Source organism: Boleophthalmus pectinirostris, unplaced genomic scaffold (genome assembly GCF_026225935.1).
Source record: "Boleophthalmus pectinirostris isolate CB_2022bp ecotype Guang Dong unplaced genomic scaffold, ASM2622593v1 HiC_scaffold_7, whole genome shotgun sequence".
Classification (NCBI taxonomy): Eukaryota; Metazoa; Chordata; class Actinopteri; order Gobiiformes; family Gobiidae; genus Boleophthalmus; species Boleophthalmus pectinirostris.
In genome coordinates, this window is record NW_026571473.1 from 20,747,889 (window position 1) to 20,773,044 (window position 25,156).

The 25,156-nt window shown below is 36.9% G+C and overlaps 1 protein-coding gene and 1 pseudogene across 1 annotated transcript in view; both read right to left on the reverse strand.

The window, feature by feature from the left end:
- yjefn3 (YjeF N-terminal domain containing 3) overlaps window positions 1–25,156 on the reverse strand; it is a 65,603-nt gene that overhangs the window by 8,170 nt on the left and 32,277 nt on the right. The window contains exons 5-6 of the mRNA XM_020940066.2: window positions 11,069–11,177; window positions 1,424–1,534 (exon numbers count right to left, since the gene is read on the reverse strand). Of these exons, the coding sequence (XP_020795725.2) occupies window positions 1,424–1,534; window positions 11,069–11,177 (220 nt within the window). The remainder of the gene's footprint in view (window positions 1–1,423; window positions 1,535–11,068; window positions 11,178–25,156) is intronic.
- On the reverse strand, window positions 6,037–6,152 carry LOC129412197 (5S ribosomal RNA; annotated as a pseudogene).

A 25,156-nucleotide genomic window follows, 5' to 3' on the forward strand; every position in this document is an offset into this window, starting at 1 on the left:
TCTGAAATTCGATCACAAAGGAAGAGAGGACAAAGAAACCAGCAAGACTTTTCAAGATTGTTTTTTCCCTTTTAGTGACACTGGATAGCTGTGATTTACGACTGTTTTCAACTTTGATTCAAGCCATCATATTTTTTCCCAATGTGTTTTTGTCATCCTCAGTGCACCATAACACTAAGCAATAAATTACATTGGCGTGGAATAATACCATAGGTTTTAGCCTATTTTATTTTTTACAGCCTATTTTTACAGCCTTTTCATGACAGCTACTGCGCACTGTTTGGGACAAGAGTGTATCAGATTTTCAGATGCAGAAATCATTAAAGCTCTGGACAAAAGTGAGCTCAACTGTGAGAAGAACATATTATTACCATGCACTTTTACGGGAAGCAGTGTGGATAGCACAGTTGCTAGACAAATATAAAAAAAAACAAAAAACTATGCAATCTATTCTTAGAAATTATGTTTAGTTTAGTTTTTTTAATTATTTGTAATTAATTTAAAGGTGCATCATGTAACTTTTCTGGTGTAGGGTCCATCACCGGCTTATCTCCATGATGTTACAAGATGTGACAAGTAGATGATGCCAGTTGGCCAAGTTACAAGTTTCATTTGTGAAAAAGGCAACCCCACTGTCAGTATGACGGCCTGTTTATGCTTGTGGGTAAAAGCGACAAAATATTTTATCGTAAGTGCCTTTCGTTTAGATGGCGACGGCCTTTTGGGGGCTCAAAAATGCAAAAATCTGAAACCACCCTCCCGAGTGGAAAAGTTAAATACGCTCCATCATAACATTTCCATCTACACTGCCCAACATGCAAAACTTTGGTCAGATCTGCTCACGTTGCATATGCGTTTACGTCACATACATACAGTACACAGAAACAAACGTGTCAGATGGCATGCACACCCAATCGAATTCCACACACTTTTGTGACATCGTATGTACCCAGATTTCCTCCCTAAAACACTCATCTAAATGCGGAATATAAAGTGAAGACGCGACGCCACTTTTGCGTCTTCTGTTCAGACCGTCATCGTATAAAAGTAGCCTGAATGCATGTTTTTCAAGATATGTTTGAGCAGTTGAATAAACGCTAGACAGAGGCAGAGGAACAAGATCACATAGTGCACTTTTTAAGTATTTTAGCTGTATAGATATTATGACTCAATCACAGGTTCTTAGTCCAACGCTTTAGTTTGTCAGTGAATTGGCATGGTCATCTATCTCAGAAGCTTATGAAACTGAGCTATAATCTCAAAGGTTAGCTGTGAAATCACTTAGGACATTTGACTTTGAGCCACTGTTCCTTGAGCCAACCCGCACTTCCATACGGCGCTCCAAGATAGCCCTTTCGTAACACCTCAAGCTGCGGTCAATGGCTGTGATCAGTGCTCTCTGCTTTTCAAGTGGTTTACTCACAAATATGCGCAGGTGTCTGGCACAAACCAGGCCGATGGAGCCATTTTGATCTGGGCCACAAATCACCAGGACTGTTGGCTGCTTCTTCGATAGAGAGCTCAGAGGATAAGCCTGAGGGAGAGAGGAGAAAGGGGTTTAGAGTGGACTGGAGAGGGTGTTAAAATATGAACACATAACAGAGTACCACCATTCCACTGAGCTGACCTGTAGCTTTGCCAGTTGCTTGTCTCCATGGAGGTATAGAGAAGTTTAATGTCACACTATGGAACATTTCAAACAAAGCAATAAAATCTCCACAAAGACAAGCACCATTATAAATAGGTTTACGGATTATTCATATACCATGCATGAGTACAAGACATGTAGCATCCTTTAAGGTAGAGTGGTTTTCATGTATGTTCCTGTACCAACTTCACTACTGCCTTTCTTATTGTCTATAGTCCTCCTAAATATGCGCGTGAGTTGAAGAAATTTGACCCACACTGGCCTGGGACGGTGGTCGGGACAGGCTAAACTCAGATTAAACAGCAGACATTTCTTATTTTTATTCCAGAGATTCTAGTTGGTTTCAGGGCATTTCATTGCTGTGGGTGTCCAGACTGCCACATGCCAAACATGCCAGACAGGGGTGGAAATGGCATCATTACTGCTGTCTATAGGAAACTCCAGTGCCATTAAAATAGGCTTCTCACTGGTGGAAAAATGCCGATGTTCTCACCATGGGATGCTTCTGTATATATAGTCTGCTCCAAGCTGTTGGCATGGGCCATGTTTGTGCAAAACACAAACCCCAGTAAATCAGTCCACACCATTTTAAACAGATATCCACCTGCAGAGCCTGACTGTGAGAGCTAATGGGCTATCACTATGGTAACAGATTCACTACAGTTTCATACATATATAGTCCTACTTTCAAATTTATGGGCAAATATTAGATTAATTGCGCTGTCAAATTAATCTAACCTAAGATAACTATTTAATATTGAAACCATTAAATATTTGGTTGCTTTATGCTCAAAACATTCAAATAATTTATGTTTTGAAATTATATCATACCAGTTATAAAAGTAATGTTGGCATTAGAAATAAATGTTTTTTTTTCTTTCTGTATTAATTTTGCATATATTTCTGCAAGTGAAATTGCATAGACTTTAGAAAAATAAGTTTAAAAAAATTATTATTATTACCTAGAGCCCTGTTTGAAACTACTTTTCCATTTCTAAAGGTCACAGCATAATTTCTCTAAACCACAGGACACAGATGAAATGATGAGACAGTTATCCTGCCCAATTACAGCCCAATAAAAGTGTGTCAAAACACCAGTCGTAACAGCAATTAGCGGAGTTTCAGAACACCATAAATACAGTCTGACACTTACTGTTGAGACGGCAGCTCAAACATTACACCGAAGCGTTTACTAATTATAGAGGGCGTAAAGTCACTGCAGGATAAGACGTCGACGGACTGAAATTAAGATGACTTTTGACATTTAGCTGAAAGAATTTGGATCATGCCATTGAGTTACATAAAGGACTTGAATAATACATCATCTATGTGGTGCATATATGGTGTAAAATACAGAGCACAAACCTTCCATTTCATTAAATTTTATTCACATGACCATATCCACGGCATGTAGTATAAACATAAACATATCCATTCATGAGAAAATATCATATAATTTAATCACCCCTAAAATTTACAGACAGAACTAAATGCCTTGCAAAAATGTCAGTACCAATGTGTCTTTTGTAGAAATAAATGATGAAGCCCAAGTGTTGCAAAGAGAAGTGACACTGGATGGCCTGAAGGATGAAGAGTGCTTCCATTGTAGGGAGCATTATAACCTCTAATGACATAGTTCAGGGTTCTATCTGCATAGAAATATGAACAAGGTTCGAGCTGCAGGTGTTTGGATACAACAAGCAAGTATATGCTCAGTCTTGAGAAATAACAAGATACGTACAAGATTACAACTTTATTCCTCAGATTTGATTATTTCTGTGTAACAATATTTAATCACTACTAAAATCTTTTTTTTTAACACTTGCCTAAAATTGCCCAGTACTCTACCTCATACAGTGATCTCCAAAATTATGAGTACCATTAACATATATTAAAGCTGTAATAGTAATAATCCAAATGGGAGACCTAAGCTTTTATTGGCCGAGTAAGATCTTCCTACTATTATAGGCTGTAACTGTACACTATTAAGCATCAATTTTACAATGTGCCATAAACTAAATGATGTGTTGTAGATATGATAATACCTTTCCTGTCTGGCTCTTGCTTGCATAAAACAGCTCTATTTTCATTTTTGCTAATGTATTCATGACAGGAGTAGCGTCACATGGATAAACAGGCTGTTCCTGCGCTGTTTAACTGAATCCAGTGCATCTAAAAGCACATTAACAGCAGTAATCGTACAGGGAGCCTAGCCTAAGAGCTCAACCATCTAAGTTTATGAATGAGATGGAGAGTTATAGGCACTGTGGGCTGAAGCAGCACGTATAGAATACATAATGATATTGAAAACAGAGAACCAAGAGAGGGTTTGAGAGAGCTGGGATATAAGAGGCATAAAAGCAGTCCAAAGCTTTTCATTTCCATAAATAATGAGACTCTGGGTCCATGTGGTCGACAACTGATAAGTTTGAGAAAGTTTCCAACAGCAGAACAATATGTTATGAATCTCCATTCTGTGATTTAATCTAATGATTAATTAACTGGGCAAATCTTTCAATAGGTTGTAGACACAGACTTCTAAAAGTCTGAATGTTGGAAGTGCTGTGTAAAGTTTCCTATTATGCCAGAGTCATTTAGCATTTTGTCTTTACTTTTGTTTTTCCCCAATGTATCCGAGTTTGAAGGAGAGGGATGTTTTTTCCAAGAAAATGCTTGGCACTGAGACTGGCATAGAGCACATGTGACACAAAGATGAATTCATCTTTGAAAACAGACAGTGCTAACCACTCTGCCAGTCCATCACTTGCTCAAGGTATGATGAGCTCAAGGTATGATGAGCAGTTGTGGAAGAAGTATGCAATTTTGTTACTATCAAAAAATCTACTCAAGTACAAGTATTATAGCACCAATTAAAAACAAAAACAAAACAAACAAAAAAACGTAATAATAAAAAGTAAAAATATTTCGCACAGATTTTGAGGTCTTATAATATCTTCAAATGTAGTGATTTTGATACAGATTTGTGCTGAATTTTGTTCAGTAGAAACAAATGAATTTCTATTTTTTTACATCAGTTTTTCTTTGTATATTTTAGTTTGTTCAAACTATGAACTTGGTTTAAAAATAAACCCTCAGCCTTTTCAGCAGCTCTCACACTATAATAAAAATACTTTCACTTTTCAGTGCTGTTCAAAAATGTAGTGGAGTAGAAAGTACAGATTCCTGCTCTCAAACAGTGAAGTAAAAGTAAAAGGTGTCCATTTTAAATGCACTTTAATAAAGTACAGATAAATAAGTACATAATATAATATCAAAAATCACCCAAAGTGACACTGTGACAACTGTTAACAGATGGTATTTGATTCAGCCTAGGTTTAGCTCAGGTCAATATGACGAATTTGACTTTGGGATAATAAGTACAACATGTTGCAATGTGAACCTATTTACAATAAATTCTGGAGCCCACAAAACAGCACGAGTCCTGACATTTGCTGGGGTAAAACTGGTCCAATCCATCTTAAGAGTGGTGCTGGTGCAATGTTTGGGAACGTGGATAGGTTAGGTTATGGAAACCCAAATACAACACCTTTTCCAGTACTAGTGCACACATTCATTTGGTCAGTGTAATGTTAGAAGACCTGCTGTGGGCCTTTCACACTTCACAAATACAGCTGTGTTGATTGTAATAGGGCCTCGAAGGAGATGGCTCTTTGAAATGAATGGTTAAGGCACATAAGCTTTCACCTCTAATCAGTCTGAAAACACAGACCCAGACTGACAAATATGAGCAGGGTCCCAAGAGAGTAAATAGAGACTAGAGGGGTTATAGTAGGGCTGCTACAAATTCACGACTTTGTGGCAGAAATGTGGTAGAGCTGGATATTCAGTACAGTCATCATTTTAAATATTTTATTTATTTATTTATGAGGTATAAAAAAATAAAATCATAAAAAAAAAAATCAATATTTAACTTATAAAAACTTATTTTACTGATCAGAGTAAGAAAGGATAGTAAAATATCACACTCTGTTTTCATAGAACCAGAGTTACATTAAAGAACCTCTGAAGTTGATGATCCATTAGGGGTAGAAATTAGTGTTCTCAAAAATATAATTACCCAAATATTAATCAATACTAAAAGTGAGTAAGTAAATATGTTTTTATTTATATAGCACTTTTCACAGACTTATATCACAAAAACGCTTTACAGAGCATTATTCAGTAACTCCATACCTGGTGGTAGTAAGTTACTATTGTAGCCACAGCTGCCCTGGGGCAAACTGACTGAAGCGAGACTGCCAATCTGCACCATTGATCCCTCTGACCACCACCATCACTCACGCACATGCCACTTTCATACTAGGCAATATGAGTGAAGCGTCTTGCCTAAGGACACAATTACTTTTTTTGTTTTTGTGGCTGGCGTCCCACTGTGGCACCTGATTTTCCCAGGTCTCTCTTTCAAGTACTAACCAGGCCCAGCCTTGCTTAGCTTCTGAGATCTGATGGGATCAGGCTTTGACAAGCCGGTATGGCCGCAAAGTAGAGCTGATACTACTTATCTGAACATATTCACACAAATAAGACAAAATTAGACTTTTCCAGGATAGTTTCTGAATATCCCTGATCTATAATAAAACTTGTAATGCAACATTGAAATATAACACAATAAAAAATACAATTATTTTTGGTTAAATTATATCCTACCTAAAAACGGAAGTATTTATCATCACTGTGGTATGAAATTGATTTAGAACTTTTTCTTACCATCAAAACCAAGTTTGAAATGTTTGTATTGAGACTACTCTAGTAGCAATGGCAGCCTAGAAGTTAGTGATGACAGAATAGTGACAAGAGTAGTGGTATTATAGTGGGAATGATTAGTAGAAGTAGTGATAAAACAAAGTGGGAGTAGTTGACATAATATTTGTAGTAGCTAGAAATACTTAATAAAACAATATATTTTTTTCCTCAGGCTTTGGAGTACCTCTGCTGCTGCTGTAACAAAAGCCTCCCCTGTGCACAGTCAGGTGTTGAAAAGACTGATAGCCCCACACAGGCTCGCGTCTGGACCACTGCAGCCTGCACTACAGATCACTTACAGAAAACCTATAATCTGACTGGCAGCTGAGGGGTCCCAGTACCGCTAAATGAATAAGCGTTTGTCTCTGTGGTATATTTGGAGTCGGAGCTCGTGCCAGTACTAAGTTCAGTGCTAACATACTGTCTGCATCCCTTGTAAGCTAACTGTAATTTTCCTTAAATAGCAGTGATGTCATGGGGCCGTCACATGTCAGCGGTAGCAGGGCACGGGGGTTGTGGGTAGATCCAGGAGCCCACGGTGTGCAGGGAAGAGGTCATGCTGTTTGGGTAATCATAATGTTTAGAGAGGAAGTAGATGTGGTGGAGGTAATCTTCTACTGCCACTCTGTCAGTCACCCATGCTAAGGTAATCTATTTCCCATTTGGCTAAACTGCGGTTGATAGTATCTGTACGAACTGACTTCGGTTCAAAGAGTGAGATTGAACTTTTTATGTGGGTTTCTCCTGTAAGCCAACCAAACTGCTATTAAATCAGCAAATGTATTTGCTGTTGCAACGGGAAGTGCAAATGATATTAAATTGTATTGTTTTTTTGTATTGTTGTTGTTGTTGTTGTTGTTGTTGTTTTTGTTGCTAAACCTTCTCCGCGAGGCTAGCTTGTATGATTCACTTATGAATCTAGGGAAAAGATATTACTGTAAATGCAAAACTATAGGTGCGCTATGTAACTTTTCAGGTGGAGGCTCCCAACTGAACAACATAATATATCCATCTTACTTTTATTCATTCACAGTGTTTAAATTCCTGAATAATATGTTGAAAAACATTGTGAGGTGGGTTGCCTCTCCAGAGATGTGGCTTGTCTCTATGGAAATAGATAAATTTAACATTACAACTTAAACATATTGTGGAACATTCCAGACAAAGCCTTAATATCTCCATGGAGACAGGCAGGTGACGGACCCTTCACCAGAAAGATACATAGTGCACCTTTAAAGGCAGAATTTTGGATATAGGACTTCATTCCTAATTAGCCAGAGTGTTGGAGACATGTGGAGACACTTTTTAAAATATTCCATCCATTTCTTGTATTTGCAGAGGTCACTGGTGCTAGGCTAGTGCATGTCAATGGCCATAGTTAGCCTGTCACTAAAAACAGTCTTACCCACTCCACAAAGCAGCTGAAGCAAATCTATTATTACACTAGACTGTCGATGTAAATGTCTGTGTTGATAGAATATTGTTTAAAATAAAAATAACCTTGCATCGCATGAATCGTCGCATGTTGAGGGATTATTTTCTCAGCAACAGCGGAATTTTACTTTGCTGGTAAGATAGGTGCTCAGTGATATCAGTCCGCTAGGAAGTACAATTCGCTGCTGCTGCTCAAACATAAATCCTCCAAATGCAAGGTTGGTTTTACTTCTAAGATTACTCTATCGACACAGACATTCACAATTACAGTCTGGCATTATAACTGTTTTGCCTTTAAAAAAGAGTCTCCACATGTCTACAACCCTCTGGCTAACTAGGAAATGAGATCCTATGTCCAAAATTCTGGACTATCCCTTTAACAAACATAACTATGACGTTTTGCTTCGTTTTAGGCAGTTGATAAGTAGTTTTATTGTGAAACCATGTTGTTCCTACAATCATTTTCTTCCACTTGTAGGTGTGAATTCAGCTGCAAAGGCACACGCAATAATGACGAAATCTCTCCCTGAACCATGTTCTATTTAAAACAACATTTGTTCATTTTTCACCACTGAGAGCTGTATTCAAATCCTGGAAAAGCCCACACTGATATTAACACCTCGTAAAGCCAGCCTTACCTCAGCGTGCGATTACGCAGCAGATAAACACTAACAATGTTCATTTCTACTGCTCCTACCTTAGCACCTTGTGAATGCTTGTCCTCTGTAAGCCCCCTGTGCTAGAACTATGAACCCTGTCTGGGTATGTCATGCGGTCGGATTTGTAGGAAGTGTGGGATTTTTAAAAGTATCTTGAGGAGTATATAACTTTTATCAGCTCTTAGCACTTACAATGAAGTCAGTGAGATTAGTGGAGTGGAATGTTAAATTATCAGACAAAACACTTAAGGTTATATAACAATAATTTAATTAGATAACATACTTCAGTTGAAAAGTGAAACTACTTGTCTTGTTATTGTTATAGGAAAAGTTAGTAATGTAAAAAAAAAAAAAAAAGAAAGAAAGAAAAATTATTACATTTTCCCTAATGTAAAGGACATGAGCTATACAAAAGTGTGGAATCTTTAAAGGTGCACTATGTAACTTTTCTAATGGGGTGTCCATCACTTGCCTCCTTGTGATATTATTGCACTGTGGCCTGGAATGTTTCACAGTTTGGTTTTATACTCATCTGTGTTGTATCTATGAAATTTACTGCTCAAAAGTATCTTGGAAAAACATGTCTTTACTGCAAATGTGGTCGCCTCTCCGCAGATCCAACCTGTAACTTAAACTGATAGTGTCATCTGCTTTTCTCAATGGACATGTTATGAGACATGTTTAAAGCAACATTGACACCATGGAGTCAAGCAGGTAGCAGACCCTTCTCCAGAAAAGTTACACAGTGCACCTTTAACACTAATCACAGAACTGTATCTTCAAAGTATATTTTATTTGTTGGTATAATCAGTAACCTTTATATAATGGTGAAGACATGGAATTATTATTATTATTTTTTTTAATAAAAGTCTGCATTGGAACCATAGACATAGCTACCTGCTCTCTCTGTACTGCTGCTGACAGGCTCCTCATTTTGGTATTAAAATGTTTGTATTAACCCACTCTACATGATCCTGGTGTTTATATTTTGCTATTTTGTCCATCAGTCAATTCCTATTAATATAAACGATAGCCTCGATGAGCTTCATTTGACTGGACACGATGGGAGACATCACTTTCGCTTATTCTATCTATTTACACAGTTTATGATTGAAACTCAAATGGTTGTATTGGGTCCCAGGAGTTTGTTATCCAAGCCAATCTGAAAATGACATCCATAAAAATATTGCTGTATAATAAAGGAAGCTGTGGAGTCTGCCTTGTCCATTTGGGCTCTTGATCCCTGTCCACCCATCTGTCCCCTTCATCAGTGAGTGTTTTATAGAAGTGTGTGTGTCTGATGTCTCTTTCTCACCGCCGCTGAGCAGGGTCTCACGTGTCATGTCCGCCGTCACAGCCACTTCAAGGGATCTCAGAGGAAACCAGAGTGGCACTACAACCAACCGAGTAGTCTGTTCTCCCAGCCTGATCAGTTCCAGAGTATATGTAGTGCTTTCAGATGCTTCTGGACTTGGTTTTGGAGAAGTTTGTTGTGTTCAAGTAGAGATGACCTCAAATGTTTAGGAAGTGGATATTTGAGGAAGTTTTTGAGGAAGGCCTTTTTGCAAATAGGAACTGCTATCTTAGTGCAAATGAGCTGAGTCTAACCAGCAGCAGGTGTGGCGCTACATTTGTTTGCCATTTCTCACAGATCTGTTGGTGAGTTAGGGCTGTGGAATGAATGAATGTCATTTCTATAATTTATAATACATAATATGCTTGTGTCTTTTTGTATATTTGTGTAAAAAAGGTTACAGAGGGAGAAACTGAACTACTTATTTATACAGTGATTAATATTGAAGTAAACAAAATTAAATTGAAAATCATGATTCATCACTTTGTGGGGAAAAAAATTGTGACTAATCTTTTGTCATATTGCCTGATCCTATTGGCAGTTTTCATGGCATATTTTTTGGAAAAACAAAAATAATAAATGATGGGAGCTAAAGTGCAAGAAGTAAATGTTTCATATAAACCTGTACACTGCAAGGCACATGATTTACCGCCATGATGGAAAAGTTAAAAGGAAAAAAAAGAAAAAAACACTTCTCTCAAAATAACTTTTCTGTTTTCATACAAAAGGTTAAATCAACCAACATGAATCACGGCTGACAGTACTTTGTTCACAATGGTTCCTTTTATACAGCCCCAATTCAAATCTAAAAAACCTACGACAAATATTTCAATTTGGCTCAGATCAAAACCAATTTTTAATTTGATTTGAGCTACAAAATGATGAAAAAAAGAACCTGCAGCAAAAGTCAAATAATGTTAATGATATTTTTGAATTAATTACAAAGGTTTACATTTTAGTACACATGGTATTCCTGATACAATGGGCTATACTCTATATGTTTCCAAAGGTTACATATATTTTCATTTATATCTAAACGCTTTGGCTTTTGGCTTAGTCTTTTAGTGTTAAGTATTCATTTTTATAACAGCACTTTTTAACTGTGATCCAACATCCAACAATCAAAACAAACAATGCAAATATATAAATTCTGTTTGCCTCTTTGTGTTGTTTTTCTCAAAAGCAAAACTGAAAGACAGATGCACTGACCTTGGTGATGGCGAGGGCACAGGCCTGTCCCCAGATCTCTATGAGCTGCTGCTGTCCAAACCTGTAGTCCTTCAGCAGCTCTGTCTCTATGGCCGCGGCCTCCCCTTTACTACAACACAGAAAAACACACTGGTTTAGAACAAAGTAAAGTATGTTTAATATGCAAACAGCCACAAAGTCCTTACAATACCCTTACAAAGCTTAGGATGGATTTTACTCACTGTCAAACTAAACAACTGAAAAAGCAACCAACATACATGAATGTAAAGACATAAAGGTCACCAAAATTTTACTCTGAGGCAGTCATTTCTCTTATTCCTGGAATATTCTTGTAATATTGTGGGTGGTCAAAACAGCAGTTTTTCTCACTACTCCCTCTGCACTATCAATCATCCAAAGCACTGTAATGATATAAATAGACCCATTTTGCATCCTAACCCATATTCATTCTGTGTATGATGGCAAGAACCCACTTGTGTCTAGAACAGTCTGTACTAATAATTCAAGTACAAATGGCACATTATTAACAAGTCTATGAAGGAACTGTATAAATCCTCAAATCAAAACTTCGAAACAGCAAATGTCGACAGCTGTAGGGAACTTTGGTCATTAACATTAAACACATGGATCACTGTGTTGTCCAACGTAAATGTATGCATGCTCAACTGGCTCTGTAATGTTTTATAAATCACAAGCCAGGGACATAATGTTTACAATCTACTGTCTATGATAAATAACTCACATCATGTAGCTCTCAGCCTGGTGACTACTTCTTATCATGTAGCAAAGAAAGTACATGTCATTTGCAAGATGTTAACTTGCAACCAAAAGCAAGTATGAAGAAGTCAGAAGTGACCATTAATTAACAACATCAATAGAAATACTAGACTGACAACCAGACTTTTTTGTAATGTCATCCAAAATATGAAATGCATGTTATGGAAGAGTAAGTTAATTGGTTATTAAAGGTGCACTATGTTTTGGTTCAGGGTCCATCAACCACATGCTTCTAAGGATATGTCCTTGCCATAGATCTGACCTGTAACTTGGTCTGGTTTGGTCTCCATGAAGATAGAAAGGTTTAATACCATACTATGAAACATTTCCAGTCAAAGCAATGACATATCCATGGAGAAAAGTATTTGACGGGCACTCAACCGGGAAAGTTACACAGTGCACCTTTAACTTTACCTTGTAACTTTGTGTGTGTTAATATATATATTTACATTCAACTGGCAACGTCATCTGCTCACAAAAGTAGGCCAAGTAAAGTTGTGGAAGCAATGCATATTAGCTATTACACTACAGACATCTAGTGGCTTTTTACAGTACAACAGCTTGATTTAAAGGATGATGTAAGAAAGAAAAAAAGAAACTGATTGAATATGTATTTAGGATAGTTGCTGAGAGCTAACAATTGTGGTCTAGTAATACAAGGATTTTATATATTTATATATTTGGTTTAGAAGGAGCAGATCAAGAAAACAACAAGTAAAGGGTATTAAAATGTGACATTAAAAACATAGAGAATAGATCTTTTTTCAATAACCAATTACAGTGTACCTTTCTGTCTTTTGTTACCACACTACAATGCCTTTAATTAGTCTCATAATTGCGTAGTTACCCCAAGCCAGAAAACTCCAAAGAAAAACAATGGTAGGAGCATAAAGGCCTTTGTATGCTATGAATGAAGGCAGCTGATATCGCTTGTATGAGTGTTTGTATTTTTCATTAGGTTACATCATACAATGCTTTTGTTTCACCTGGAAGCTCGAGAAGATTCTGTCTGTGAAGTTCATGAGACCATAATGGATGCAGGGAATGAATATTGTGGATAGACTTTGTGCTTTGGACAATAAACTGTGACCCAGTTTAGTACAACAAGAGTCTGCTCTGGTTTAGGGTGGATAAAAGAAATTTTCTTCACAGACACATTTATCTTCTCTAGATGACAGCGTAACTAAAACTGCTTGTGATTCACTGGTGTTTGCTGTACAAGCCAAAGACAAGACAAAACCTAAGTTGAAAATAGGATCAACATGTGTTCAGATCCAGAACTATATCAACTCCTGGTTGTGATTTGGGGATAAAATGCAGAAATCCAAGAACGATTATGCAATAAAATAATACTTGGAAGTGTTAAACCTGTTCTGTCTGCATGACATCATAAAAACATTGGATTACTCCATAATAGTAAAAGGATCACTTGGTCTGTTTACAATTGTGTTGTTTCCAGATAGACACAGTCTTATACAAACAAATTCCTAAAATGTTACCAGAAAATGACTCATTGGAGAAAGTGGTCTTATGTAATAAAAGGGTGTGCAGTGTGCTGTGTATTAGCATCATGTTGTAGAGTGGGGCTCCTGGCATTTAGGAGCAGCAGCACCCAGGGTTCACCTCGGGGAGGTTTCCTGACAAGTGGCTCTTTGGAAAGTTCACTTCAGTCCATTGGGTTTTCTCTTGCTGTTGGCCACACCGGGTGAATTTAGAGTCAATCAATCAGGTAATGATGGCAGCCTTCAGCATGCCTTTTAAAAGACAAAGAGGGAATTCACAAGAGCACAGAGTGTATTGGGTGCTATGGAGGGAGGAGAGCACTGAGGGGCCAAGGCTGAGTGTTAGCAGTAGGGTGCTTTACTATTGATCTGCAGCTTTAGCAATGCAACAAAGAGCTCTGAGTAGCTACACTAATGTACATGAAAGGTGAAGACAGAAATACTGCAAAATAGGCTGAAACAATTAATCTGATGAATTGCTATTTATCAATTATTTAAAAACGTAGCATCTTCATCTGAATGTGGAACTGAGATCCAACCGTAAGAAATCTTAAATTTTAAACAAAGAGTCAAATTTAGGGTAAAAACACCTGTATGCACCATTTCAATACAATCTCAATAATGTGACAAACTCTGCAAATAAGCAAATTAAAATGTGCACATCAAGAATGTCTTGGATGTGATCAGGTCATGTAAATACCACTGCGGTGGGGTTATTTCTACAAAGATGATAGTGGTTTTGTACAAAACTCAAAATAATCATATTTTACTTGAATTTTTCATTCATTGATGTCATAAGCTTGAACAGATGACATCTACTAAAATTTGACCTCATCAGATTGTATTATTTGGGAATAACATGCTCAAAAAACTAGGCCAGCCTTATCCAAAGATATGTATAAAGTAGGTGACATTTGATAGTAATCTAAGTACTATCAAGGATGTACACTACCACTCAACCCCAATACCAGTTGTGTTTCCCTTCTGTGTGTTTAGTGTGTGTTCTCTGTATGTTCTTTGTTCCGTATGTGTTTGTGTGAGTTTGTGTGTGAGCTTCTGTGTGAGTTTATGTGTGAGCTTCTGTGTGAGCTTGTGTGCGAGCTTGTGGAGGCATGTGCACATGTACATGGCGGGTGCTTTGGCGCTGCACCTGGAGCAGCCTGCAGCTGTCTGTCCCCAGAGACGGGCCTGATTTCCCACAGCCACATCCAAAGCTCCTCACTCCTATTGTTTTGTACAAGTCCTCTGTGGTGTGTGCTGCTAATGAAACTGTTTGCTTTACTGCCCTGATAAGGTAAAACCAAACTTTAATGGGGCCTGTAGGGATGTGGAATCTCAGTGTTTATGGAGGAAAGAAAGATAAAAAGAGGTTTCAAATCAGACAGATGTGTGAGAACATGTGGTGAAAGCTAAATAAATAATGGGCCAATATCATGCAAAATAGATGCTTCGTTTTAACTGATTGCATCCGGTTCATAAAAGCAACAGCATTCAAAGTAACAGCTGTTGACAAACATGTAGCCTCCAGATTTAGAGAAAGTAATGTTATTTATGATGATTTGGAAGCAATAAGTAATAAGCAATAAGTCAGCTTTGATTTTCAATATAGGGCCGTGTGCAACAATCAGGAAGAAATAGGCTACAAATCAGGACTAAGAACAAAACATGAAGGAACATAAATTTAATATTTGCATTTGCACTGCTAACACTCTGCCATTACATTTGCTATTCAGTAAATTTCGGATACAGTAAAGACACTAAAGAAAGAGAGGATACATGTCAAGTCTATTACTGTCAAACAACACATAGGAGTGGATTTCTATTCTCTTTTTCTTGAACTTTGCTTTTACAACTCTGAAATGTGATAAAGCTAAGTCCTTGCAAAAATGAGAAATATCTATCTGAGTCTTGGGCATCCATTTGTAAAAGAGTCTACATTTGAGAAATAGTTGCAATACACTAGTACATGATAGCACCACAATAGCGGAATACACCTGCTACTCTTAGGTAACAGAAGTGAGTTAACACCACCATGTGACAAAAATAGACACTCTTCCTACACAGCTTTTTCTCACCTTGTCTAATTTCCACTTTTCTACTGTGATCAGTTGTTGAGACAAGGAGCCTGATTAAAATAACTAGAGGTTCATTTATACACAGCACGGGGCACCAGTGTAATGAGAAACCAGAATGTGAGATGCATCTAGTTAGACCAGCGCTGTCTAAACTATGGCCCGCGGGCTATATGCGGCCCTTAGATCAATCTTGTTGGTCCTCAAGCCTCTGAAGCTCACTGAATTGGCTCAAATGGCAAATGTATATCACTATAACCGTAGTAACATTACAATGCATTGTGATACCGACATCAAATAATTGCTCCAAGCTTTATTAAAGGTATGGCGGCTCTGTCAAAGTTGTTTAAATGCATCTGAATAATTGACCACAGTATTGACCAACAATCTGTGGCCCTCCGCTTCAAATTTTTCTATATGCAGCCCTTGGTGAAACAAGTTTGGAGACCCTTGTGTTAGATATAAAATATGTATACATTTTTTATCAAAATATTTTGGATAACTTGAAAAACCCGCCCCACTGTTGCTGTTGAGGAGGTACAGGCAGGAGGGGTAGGTTTGCTTTTATTCCGATAGTAATTATAGTGAGAGACTAGCACAGAAGAGGCGGCACACTGTTCTCTGTCCCATTATCCATCCACCTCCTAATACTTCACTATTGTTAACACCACTCCAAGCCTTTTAAACACAAATAAACTAGGACATCATGGAAGCATAAGAGGACCCCACTTCTCTTCATAACATCGAAGTAATCTGTGGCATTTACATAAAAATACAGATGTTTTTGTCCACACATAATGAAATAACTGTCAAAGTATTAAGCAGCTTTGAAATGTATAGAGCATTTTAATCTGTACTAGATCAATGAGGATGAAAATGGGTCAGCTCACAGAATAAGGACAATAAGGGATACAATAGGTCAACCAACCATATTATACTGTATTTCTTTTTGTCCTCCATATATCTGCTCTGAAGTGTCCCTCCTATGAGACAGTAAGTACAGGGAAATACAGATGGCTTCATAACAAGTATATCTCAAGAGAGAGAAAAGAAAAGGCCCATGTACTTCTCATACATTCAATTACACTTAGTTATGGCTCAGAAATACTTTGACAATAGAAATAGCACTCCACAGACCTAACAAGTCATTTGGCCAGGTGGTGTCCAGTGCTTGTCTCCTTAGATATAGATATTTTTAATGCCACACTGTGAAACATTCAAGGCAAAGCAATAACATCTCTATGGAGTCAAGCAAGTGGTGGATTTACAAAAGTTATATACTGCACCTTTAACATTACAATTTATTGCACATACAGCAAAATGTCAGTGATGGAAACGATCCTGTTTCATTTTATTGTGAATTATTTTATTGAGTGAATTATGAATTTTTTTCAGTTTTTCTTTTGGTAATTAAATATAACAGACATCAAACATCAAACTCACACACCCACAATATAATTATATATATCAAATATGTATTGGACTACAGACTACAGGCTATAGAAAGATTACTGATTAAAAACTGTGTTATTATTTTATATAATGCTAGTTCTGGATTCAATGTTTAAGCAAAACTATTATTAAACATTTATTTTTATTAGAAAAGGTTTAACATTACATATCTCAAAAGAAGAGAAAACATGCAGATGTTGTTGAAATTTTTTAATAAATCTTTAGTTAGATCCACAACTTAGTCCGAGGTTTTAATTTTGGCCATCTTTGAATTTGAGTTTGACACCCCTGAAATATAACATAATAACGAAGTAATAAGTGATATAAGATTAGTAATACAATTTTATAATTTTTCAAGTAACTAAACCTACAATCATTTTGTAATTCAACTATGATTCAAAGTCCCAGCTCTAGGTCAGGTGATATTTCCCATTATACTTTTGTCTTTCCTTATTCATTTACCCTCTCTCTCTAACTCTCTGTCTCTATCTCCCTCTGTCTCTCTCTCTCTCTGATTGAATCTCCCACGGCCTGTCTGTTCTGTCGTCCCCATCACTGCTGCTGTATTATCAATCACACCTGTTTACTGTCTCTATCTCCTGTTTCCATCCCCCCGTCCGTCTGTGTATAGGGCTGCCCGGATGTGGTCTGTTCCTGTTGGTGTGGGCGGAGGGGTGGAGGGGGCTGAAGGGGCTAGTGTGGCGGGGTGAGGGGGGCAGATGGAGAGGTGATGGACCACGACACAGAGACACTTGGGGACATGACTCACCACAAGTCATTTCATCTGCTGTTCCCCCCGGATACATGATTTTAAACCCCACTGCAAGCCATATAGGAAAATATAGGATGTGTTTTCAAATGGATGATTCTAACCAGTTTTGTATGGTGTTCCTTCCTTCTTTCTTATAGACGAAGAGTTCATCCTTGAGGAAGGCAGGTATTAAGAACAGGATTTGAGATGCAATTAATGAGACAGTCACAATTTTTTAAGTGGTAGTCTAATAATTGGATCATTGAAGATTCAGTGCAATGTGTTTAAGCATGGTTGGAGAGGCTGCTATCACAGACCGACAACCATGGTTTCTTCAGCTCCTTCAGTGAAAGTGGTAATTAGGTGTGAATAATTAATGCACTAAACTAGGCCTGTCACACTAACAAATTTTGAAGTGCATCATATTGCTGAAGTAAATATAGATGATAAACGATAATACTGAAACCAAACCACAAAGCAAACCAAAAATGTTATAAATGTACAATATTAAAACATGAGTTGGAAGCTTATATCTTATTATACTGCAAAAGAAATAACCAAACATTTCGCACTAGTACAAAGAAAAAGTACTTTATATTGACCCCCAAAAATAAAGTTCCATTTGTCAACTGAACGATAAGTTGATATAATCCTTGTGACAGGCCTAACTAAAACTTTAAATAATTTGTAATGACACATGCAAAGTTTGTCTATTAGCCTAATGGACTGTAACATAGTAGCAAATAAGTGAATCAGCTATAGTTAATGCATTCATTAGACAGCAAACAACTGACAAATAATAGCAGACAAGCCTTGAAATGCTTTATTTACTGTGGTTATGCCAAGAAGTAGTATTAATGTTAGAACTCCATTTATTTCAATCAATCAATTAAACTTTATTTGTATAGCACTTTTCATACATTTGAAATGTAGCACAAAGTGCTTCACATGCAACAGAAAAATTACAATACAATAATTAAAAAAACAACAGCAACCCCCCACCCCACCCCACCCCATTGTTTCATCCATATATACAACAATTTAAACATAAACATAAAAACAAAAACATAAAGCTCCTAAAGGTTATAATAAAAATCAAAATGGAGAGCTAAAATCAAATGGAGACAAAGTAAAACAGTAATGATAATTTAATTTAGAATAAATATAATAATAGTAATAATAATAATAATAATAATAATAATAATAATAATAATAATAATAATAATAATGTAAGTTAAAATAGATAAAAGTTTCAATTAAAAGCTAAATTAAAAAGATACGTTTTGAGTTTACTTTTAAAAATATGAACACTCGCAGCGGACCTCAGATCCTCAGGTCGACTGTTCCACAAACGGGGGTCGTAAAAGCTGAATGATGCCTCACCGTGAGTTTTAGTTTGGACTCTTGGGACAGTTAAAAGAAGACTACCTGAGGACCTGAGAGTCCCAGAGGGTTCATATGATAAAAGCAGATCAGATAAATAAATAGGACTAAGACCATTAAGAGCTTTATAAACTAATAAAAGAACTTTAAAATCTATCCTGAAGCTCACAGGAAGCCAGTGCAGAGACTTCAGTACTGGGGTGATGTGCTCTCGCTTCCTGGTCCTTGTCAGCAGTCGTGCTGCAGAGTTTTGAAGGAGCTGCAATGGAGCTGTAGATTTCTTTGGAAGAACAGAAAGGAGAGCATTGCAGTAATCAACACGGTTTGTGATAAAAGCATGTATTAAAGTCTCTGCACTGGCCTGAGAGAGAAATAGTCTGACTCTGGCAATATTTTTTAGATGATAAAAACCAGATTTCGTGATGGACCTGATGTGTGGCTCAAAGCTGAGCTCACCATCAAGAATAACTCCTAAATTTTCACCCTCTCACAGGGATTCAGTGAGTAGGTTTGGAGCTTAGCTTTGAGCCTCTCTCTCTGAACTTCAGGACCAATTATTAAAACCTCGGTTTTGCCCTGGTTGAGCTGGAGGAAGTTTGCTGCCATCCAGGACTTAATATCTAAAATGCAGTTAAAAAGGGTATCGATCGGGCTTAGGTCATCAGGAGACACAGCGATATAGAGTTGGGTATCATCAGCGTAGCTATGAAAGTTAACACCATGTCTCCTGATGACCTGTCCTAGTGGCAGCATGTAAAGATTAAAAAGGGTTGGACCTAAAATTGAGCCTTGGGGAACACCGTACTCCATTTTACATTTTGCGGAGGAGTGTTCCCCAAGACTAACATAAAAATCCCTGTTTGTTAAAAAAAATTTGAACCAGTTAAAAACAGACCCACAGAGACCGACTGCACAATGTAATCTATCTAATAAAATACAGTGGTCTACAGTGTCAAATGCTGCCGTGAGATCCAACAGCACCAGGACTGACAAGTTCTTCTTGTTCATGTTGGATCTTATATCATCTAAGATTTTTACTAGTGCAGCCTCTGTGCTGTGGTGAACTCTAAAACCAGATTGATACGTTTCAAAGATATTATTGGCAATCATAAAATCATTAATTTGGTTAAAAACTATTTTCTCTAAAATTTTGATTAAAAACGGCAGATTGGACACAGGTCTGTAGTTACTGAGCAGGGAGGGGTCCAAGTTGTCCTTTTTAAGCAGAGGTTTGACCATGGCAGTTTTAAGTGCTGTAGGAAAAACCCCTGTCTGCAGCGACAAATTTACAATGTTAAGGACTTCTTGGGCTAAAAAATTAAAAACTGATTTAAAAAGTGATGTAGGGATAGGATCTAAAAAACAAGTGGCTGGTTTCAATTGTAAAATTATTTTGTTAAGAGTCATAGCATCAACCAGGGCAAAACTCTCAAGTGTATTTGATAAAACCAAAGGACTTGTAATACAGACGTTGCTTGGTTGTATCTGTTGCAGGTCAGCTCTAATGGACTGTATTTTATTACTGAAGTAAGTCACAAAATCCTCACAGTTTGGCATGTTTGATGGCTCCTTCCAATTACGAACAGGGTCGATAACAGAACTAATTGTGGAGAATAGAATCCTGGGATTTTTAATGTTATTATTTATAAGTTGGGAGAGGTATGCTTGTCTTTCACATTTCATACCATTATTGGATTTTCTCACTTGTTCACGGTAAATTTCATAGTTTATTGTATTTTATTCTTGCGCCATTTTCTTTCTGCTTTTCAACAATTTTGCTTCAGTTGTCGTGTTTTTTCATTTTTCCAAGGAGACTTTTTTGTCTTCACAGTTTTGAGTTTTAGAGGTGCCACAGCATCGAGGGCAGATTTTAATTTATTATTAAAATATTCTACAGTAAAATCACATGAGGATGGTAAAAAAGGAGTTGGAGTGTTGTTTAATATTTCTGTAAAGATTGTTGTGACTTCAGAAGTAATATAGAGCTTTCTGACAATGTATTCTGATATGGGGGGTTGCTCAATAGTTATATTAAAAAATTTACAGGCATGGTTTGAAAAGCCCACGTCCACAACAGAGGCAATCTCTACTGATATTCCATATGAAATTACTAAATCTAATATATGGCCTCTGTTGTGGGTGGGCTGTAAAACATTTTGTTTAAAATTCATACAGTTTAAAAGGTTTAAAAAATCTGTTGCTAGTGGGTCTGATTTTACATCAATGTGTAAATTAAAATCACCTACAAGTATAATTCTATTGTAATTTGAATGAGCAATGGACAGGAGGTCTGAGAAATCTGCCATAAAAGAAGAGGAATGTTTAGGTGGGCGATAAATACAAATAAGGAGGATGGAAGGATTTGTTAAGGCCAGGGAGTGATGCTCAAATGAAGGATATTGATTGAAATGAATATTTTTGAAATTATGTTTAGCAGAGAGGATTATGGCTGTGCCACCTCTTTTTTTATTGAGGCGAGAGGAATACGAATAACTATAGTTAGGAGGTGTGGTTTCATTTAAAGTTACGGCTCCATCTGTGCCTGTCCATGTCTCTGTTAAAAACATACAGTCGAGAGCCTGATCTACAATCATATCATTAATTATAAAAGATTTATTGGCCAGAGATCTAACATTTAAAAGTCCCATTTTACATGTCAGTGGTATTTTGTTCATTGTATTAGCATGAGTAATTAAAATATTATTCCGACTGATAGATCTAGCTTTCGTATGTCTTTTAGTTTGAATAGGTCGAGTTATACGAACTGGGATATCATGTACAAGTGTACCTGATCCTGGTGACCCAGCTGGCACTGGTGGTGACAGGCTCCTGCACCCCCAAAAGTTTAGGTGACATATAGTACCGTTTCTGTGTCATAATATGAATTTTTATAATTTTTTTTTAATAATGTTTTTATAACTGTTAGGATGTAACTATCAGCTGCTTCTAGTTCAGAGACTATTTACTGTGACTGGTTAAATCTGCTTGTCACTCAATCAGAGCCTGACAGAGGCTGATGAGTGGGTGGGGAAATCGTCTCTGTTTGAAAGCTGAGCTGTGTTAAACAAGAGCACGGATTTGCACAATATGGCATTAATATTGCCAAAATCATGTTGTAAATCATATTGTCAAACAGTTTTTTAAAACCCAAAGTATATGATATAGCTTGTTTACAGAGACTAAATGGACAGACTTTTATGTATTATATTTGTAAGGAAATGTGATTATTTGCAAAGAAATGTAATATGAGAACTTTTGTCAGTTTCACTAAAATCTAAATAGAAAAATCATCAATAAAGTAATCTGGGCATTTATATATATTGTGTCATGTATTGTAGTGAAAATGCACATGTCAGAACTGCAGTTGTGCAGAAACATTCAATCTCACATTTACCAGTATGCATGTTGAGATTTCCGTGTAGTTTGTTTCAGCCTGAGGCTATTTGAATCTCTAGAAACACTTTCCTCACTTTCCTGTAAAAAGCAAATTCATTTTTCATTTTTGACAGTCGCTCCAGGCAACAGTTTGATAGGACATTTTGTTTCCTCAACAATATTAATATTACGGGATATGAGATAACACAGCAAATGTAATTGTCAAAGAAGAGAGAAGAGAAAAAGTTCAAAACATTTAGTTCAACTTGGTACTATGCACTGCATTTTCTTTTTGCAATGAAAATTGTTTATTAAAAAGGTATGCAAGTATCTTAAAGCTGAATTCTAATCATTAATTTTATTTAAAAAGAAGTGGTAATAGTATGGCTATGTTGACCTCCTGTGACTTGGAATTGGTTTGACTTTCATCATTCCCTTGAAGATCATCCAATTAACAACTGGACTCTACTCCTTTAATTATTATCGAGCTTTCTATGGGATTTCTTTAATGTTGCAACTTGTCTGTTGATATGGCTGTAGCTCCCCAGGTGCTCAGACTGGAACAAGTGTTATATGAGGACACCTTTCATAATCAGCAGGTCACCCACAGTGAGGCCACGGGATGTGAGCTCCAGGAGAGCACCAATGTAAAGGCAATAACCCACAGAAATATAACAATCAAAGTCTCTAATGAAATACATGATCACTTTAGTCTGGTCAAAACAGTGTTTCTACTGTGATGCTTTGGACCACTTTTGCCAAGTAGCCATTTGTGCACCAGGCTTCCCTACCAGATCTGACAACATTACAAATTCACAATCAGGCAAGTGAAAAGCTGCGAAAAGATTTGAAAGAATAATGTCTTCGGTGATCTGAATGAGACAGTCTGTGCACCAACTTGACTATAAGCTACCACTATAAAACTACAAAAAACTTGTAGTTTTTCAGTTCAGACATACTAATGCAAATGAGAAAACAACATTCACAAATAGAAATCTAAAGAAAATATTCATGACATGAATCTTTTATTAAACTGCCTCCGATGTGGATCCATGAACCTGCTGTGAGAGAAATGACATGTCTGAGTAGATTTGTGGTCATGTTCTTGGCTAATAAAATAACACTGTGATGTGGGTTGTAATGCAATGCAATGAAATGCCAGCAACCCATCTGACAAAAGTGCAAAGGATATAATAATGCAGGGCTGTGCTATCAATAGAACGAATGTGGTTTGGAGCTGAGTTATGGCTTTGGACGAAGACACGTTTGTGCGTATATAGTTTATGTTCAGTAAATTAATATAGAGACATTTTTATTTGATTTAATAAGATAAACTAACAAACAAACACATTTAAAAGTGTGATCAATCAGTAGCATATCCCACTGGGTGGATGCCCCATGGAAGACCGAAGACACATATCTCAGCTAACCTGGAGATCTACTGGAGGAGCTGGAGGAAGTGTCTGGGGTGTGGGAAGTTCCTGCTTAGACTGCTGCCCCCGCAACCTGGCTCCAGATAAGCAAAAGAAAATGGATGGATGGATCAATCAAAATGCAAAAAAAAAAAATCATAGAAAAATGACTATATTTGATTGCACACGATAAAAAAACATTTATAAAAGAGGTAGGACACGATGGCTACTCAACTGTCCGCACTGTCTATTTTCTTTAATAACAGCCCACACAGAGTTGTCAAATTCTCCTTGTTCACAGCACTTAGCCCCAATCACAGCAGCTCTGTCTCCTCATCTGCCCTGCTGCTAAAACATACTGTAGCTCTGTGTGTTTTATAAGAATCCAACAAGCCCACATGAATACACTGGCTTGAACCTAACAATATGACAATAACATTTCGAGGTGGAGATAACCTGACATTTCCAATTCAGTGCAAATGTCACAGGAAGGTATTGTCTGAACAGATTACTGTAAAATGTGCACTGAAATGTTTTGGTTTTCCACACAATGGAATGATGTAAGCAGCAAGGCACTACAGCCTACTCAGAAAAACTGTAAAAGAGAATGTTTGTGGGAGCACAAGGAATACAAATCTAAATGTGCCCTATATGAAATACTCAGTGCAATCCTACCTCAATTATTACTTTGGTGTAAAAGAAGTATTGACACTGAAATAAAACACTACCCTAATAGGACATAATTCGACCTTTTCAAATAATGTTTTTTAACTATAACAGCACAGGATAATATCAAAGAAACACTGTGTTGAAAATGACATATATGAAAAGCTTAAACTTAATGTTTTTTTTAAAAAAAAGCTTATTATCACTGCAACAATTAGGGCTGTGCAAAAATATCAATATATCATATGACTTAATGTGATGATACAGTATCGATATCGTGGGCTGCTGTATCGATATATCACCAACAGTGTTTTTTGGTAAATTTAACTAAATTATTTTGTTACAGTGCTACAGTTTTGTGGTTTTTTCGAAGGAAATTCGTTTATGCAACACATCTGACATTTTCACTATTTTGATGAGTAAAATGGGCGTTTTTCATATTACCTTTGCACAAGAAGTGGTTTAACAAACACTTTAAGTTTCACAGCCATGACTTTGCCTTTATTTTGTATTGAATCGTATCAAATCGATTTGAAATATATCGTATTCAATCCTGTTGAGTCGAAAGCTCACTGTATTGAGATATCGATCGTATCGTGGCCTATGTATCGAGGTATGTATCGTATCGTGGCCTATGTATCGAGGTATGTATCGTATTGTGGCTTATGTATCGAGGTATGTATCGTATCGACAACTTC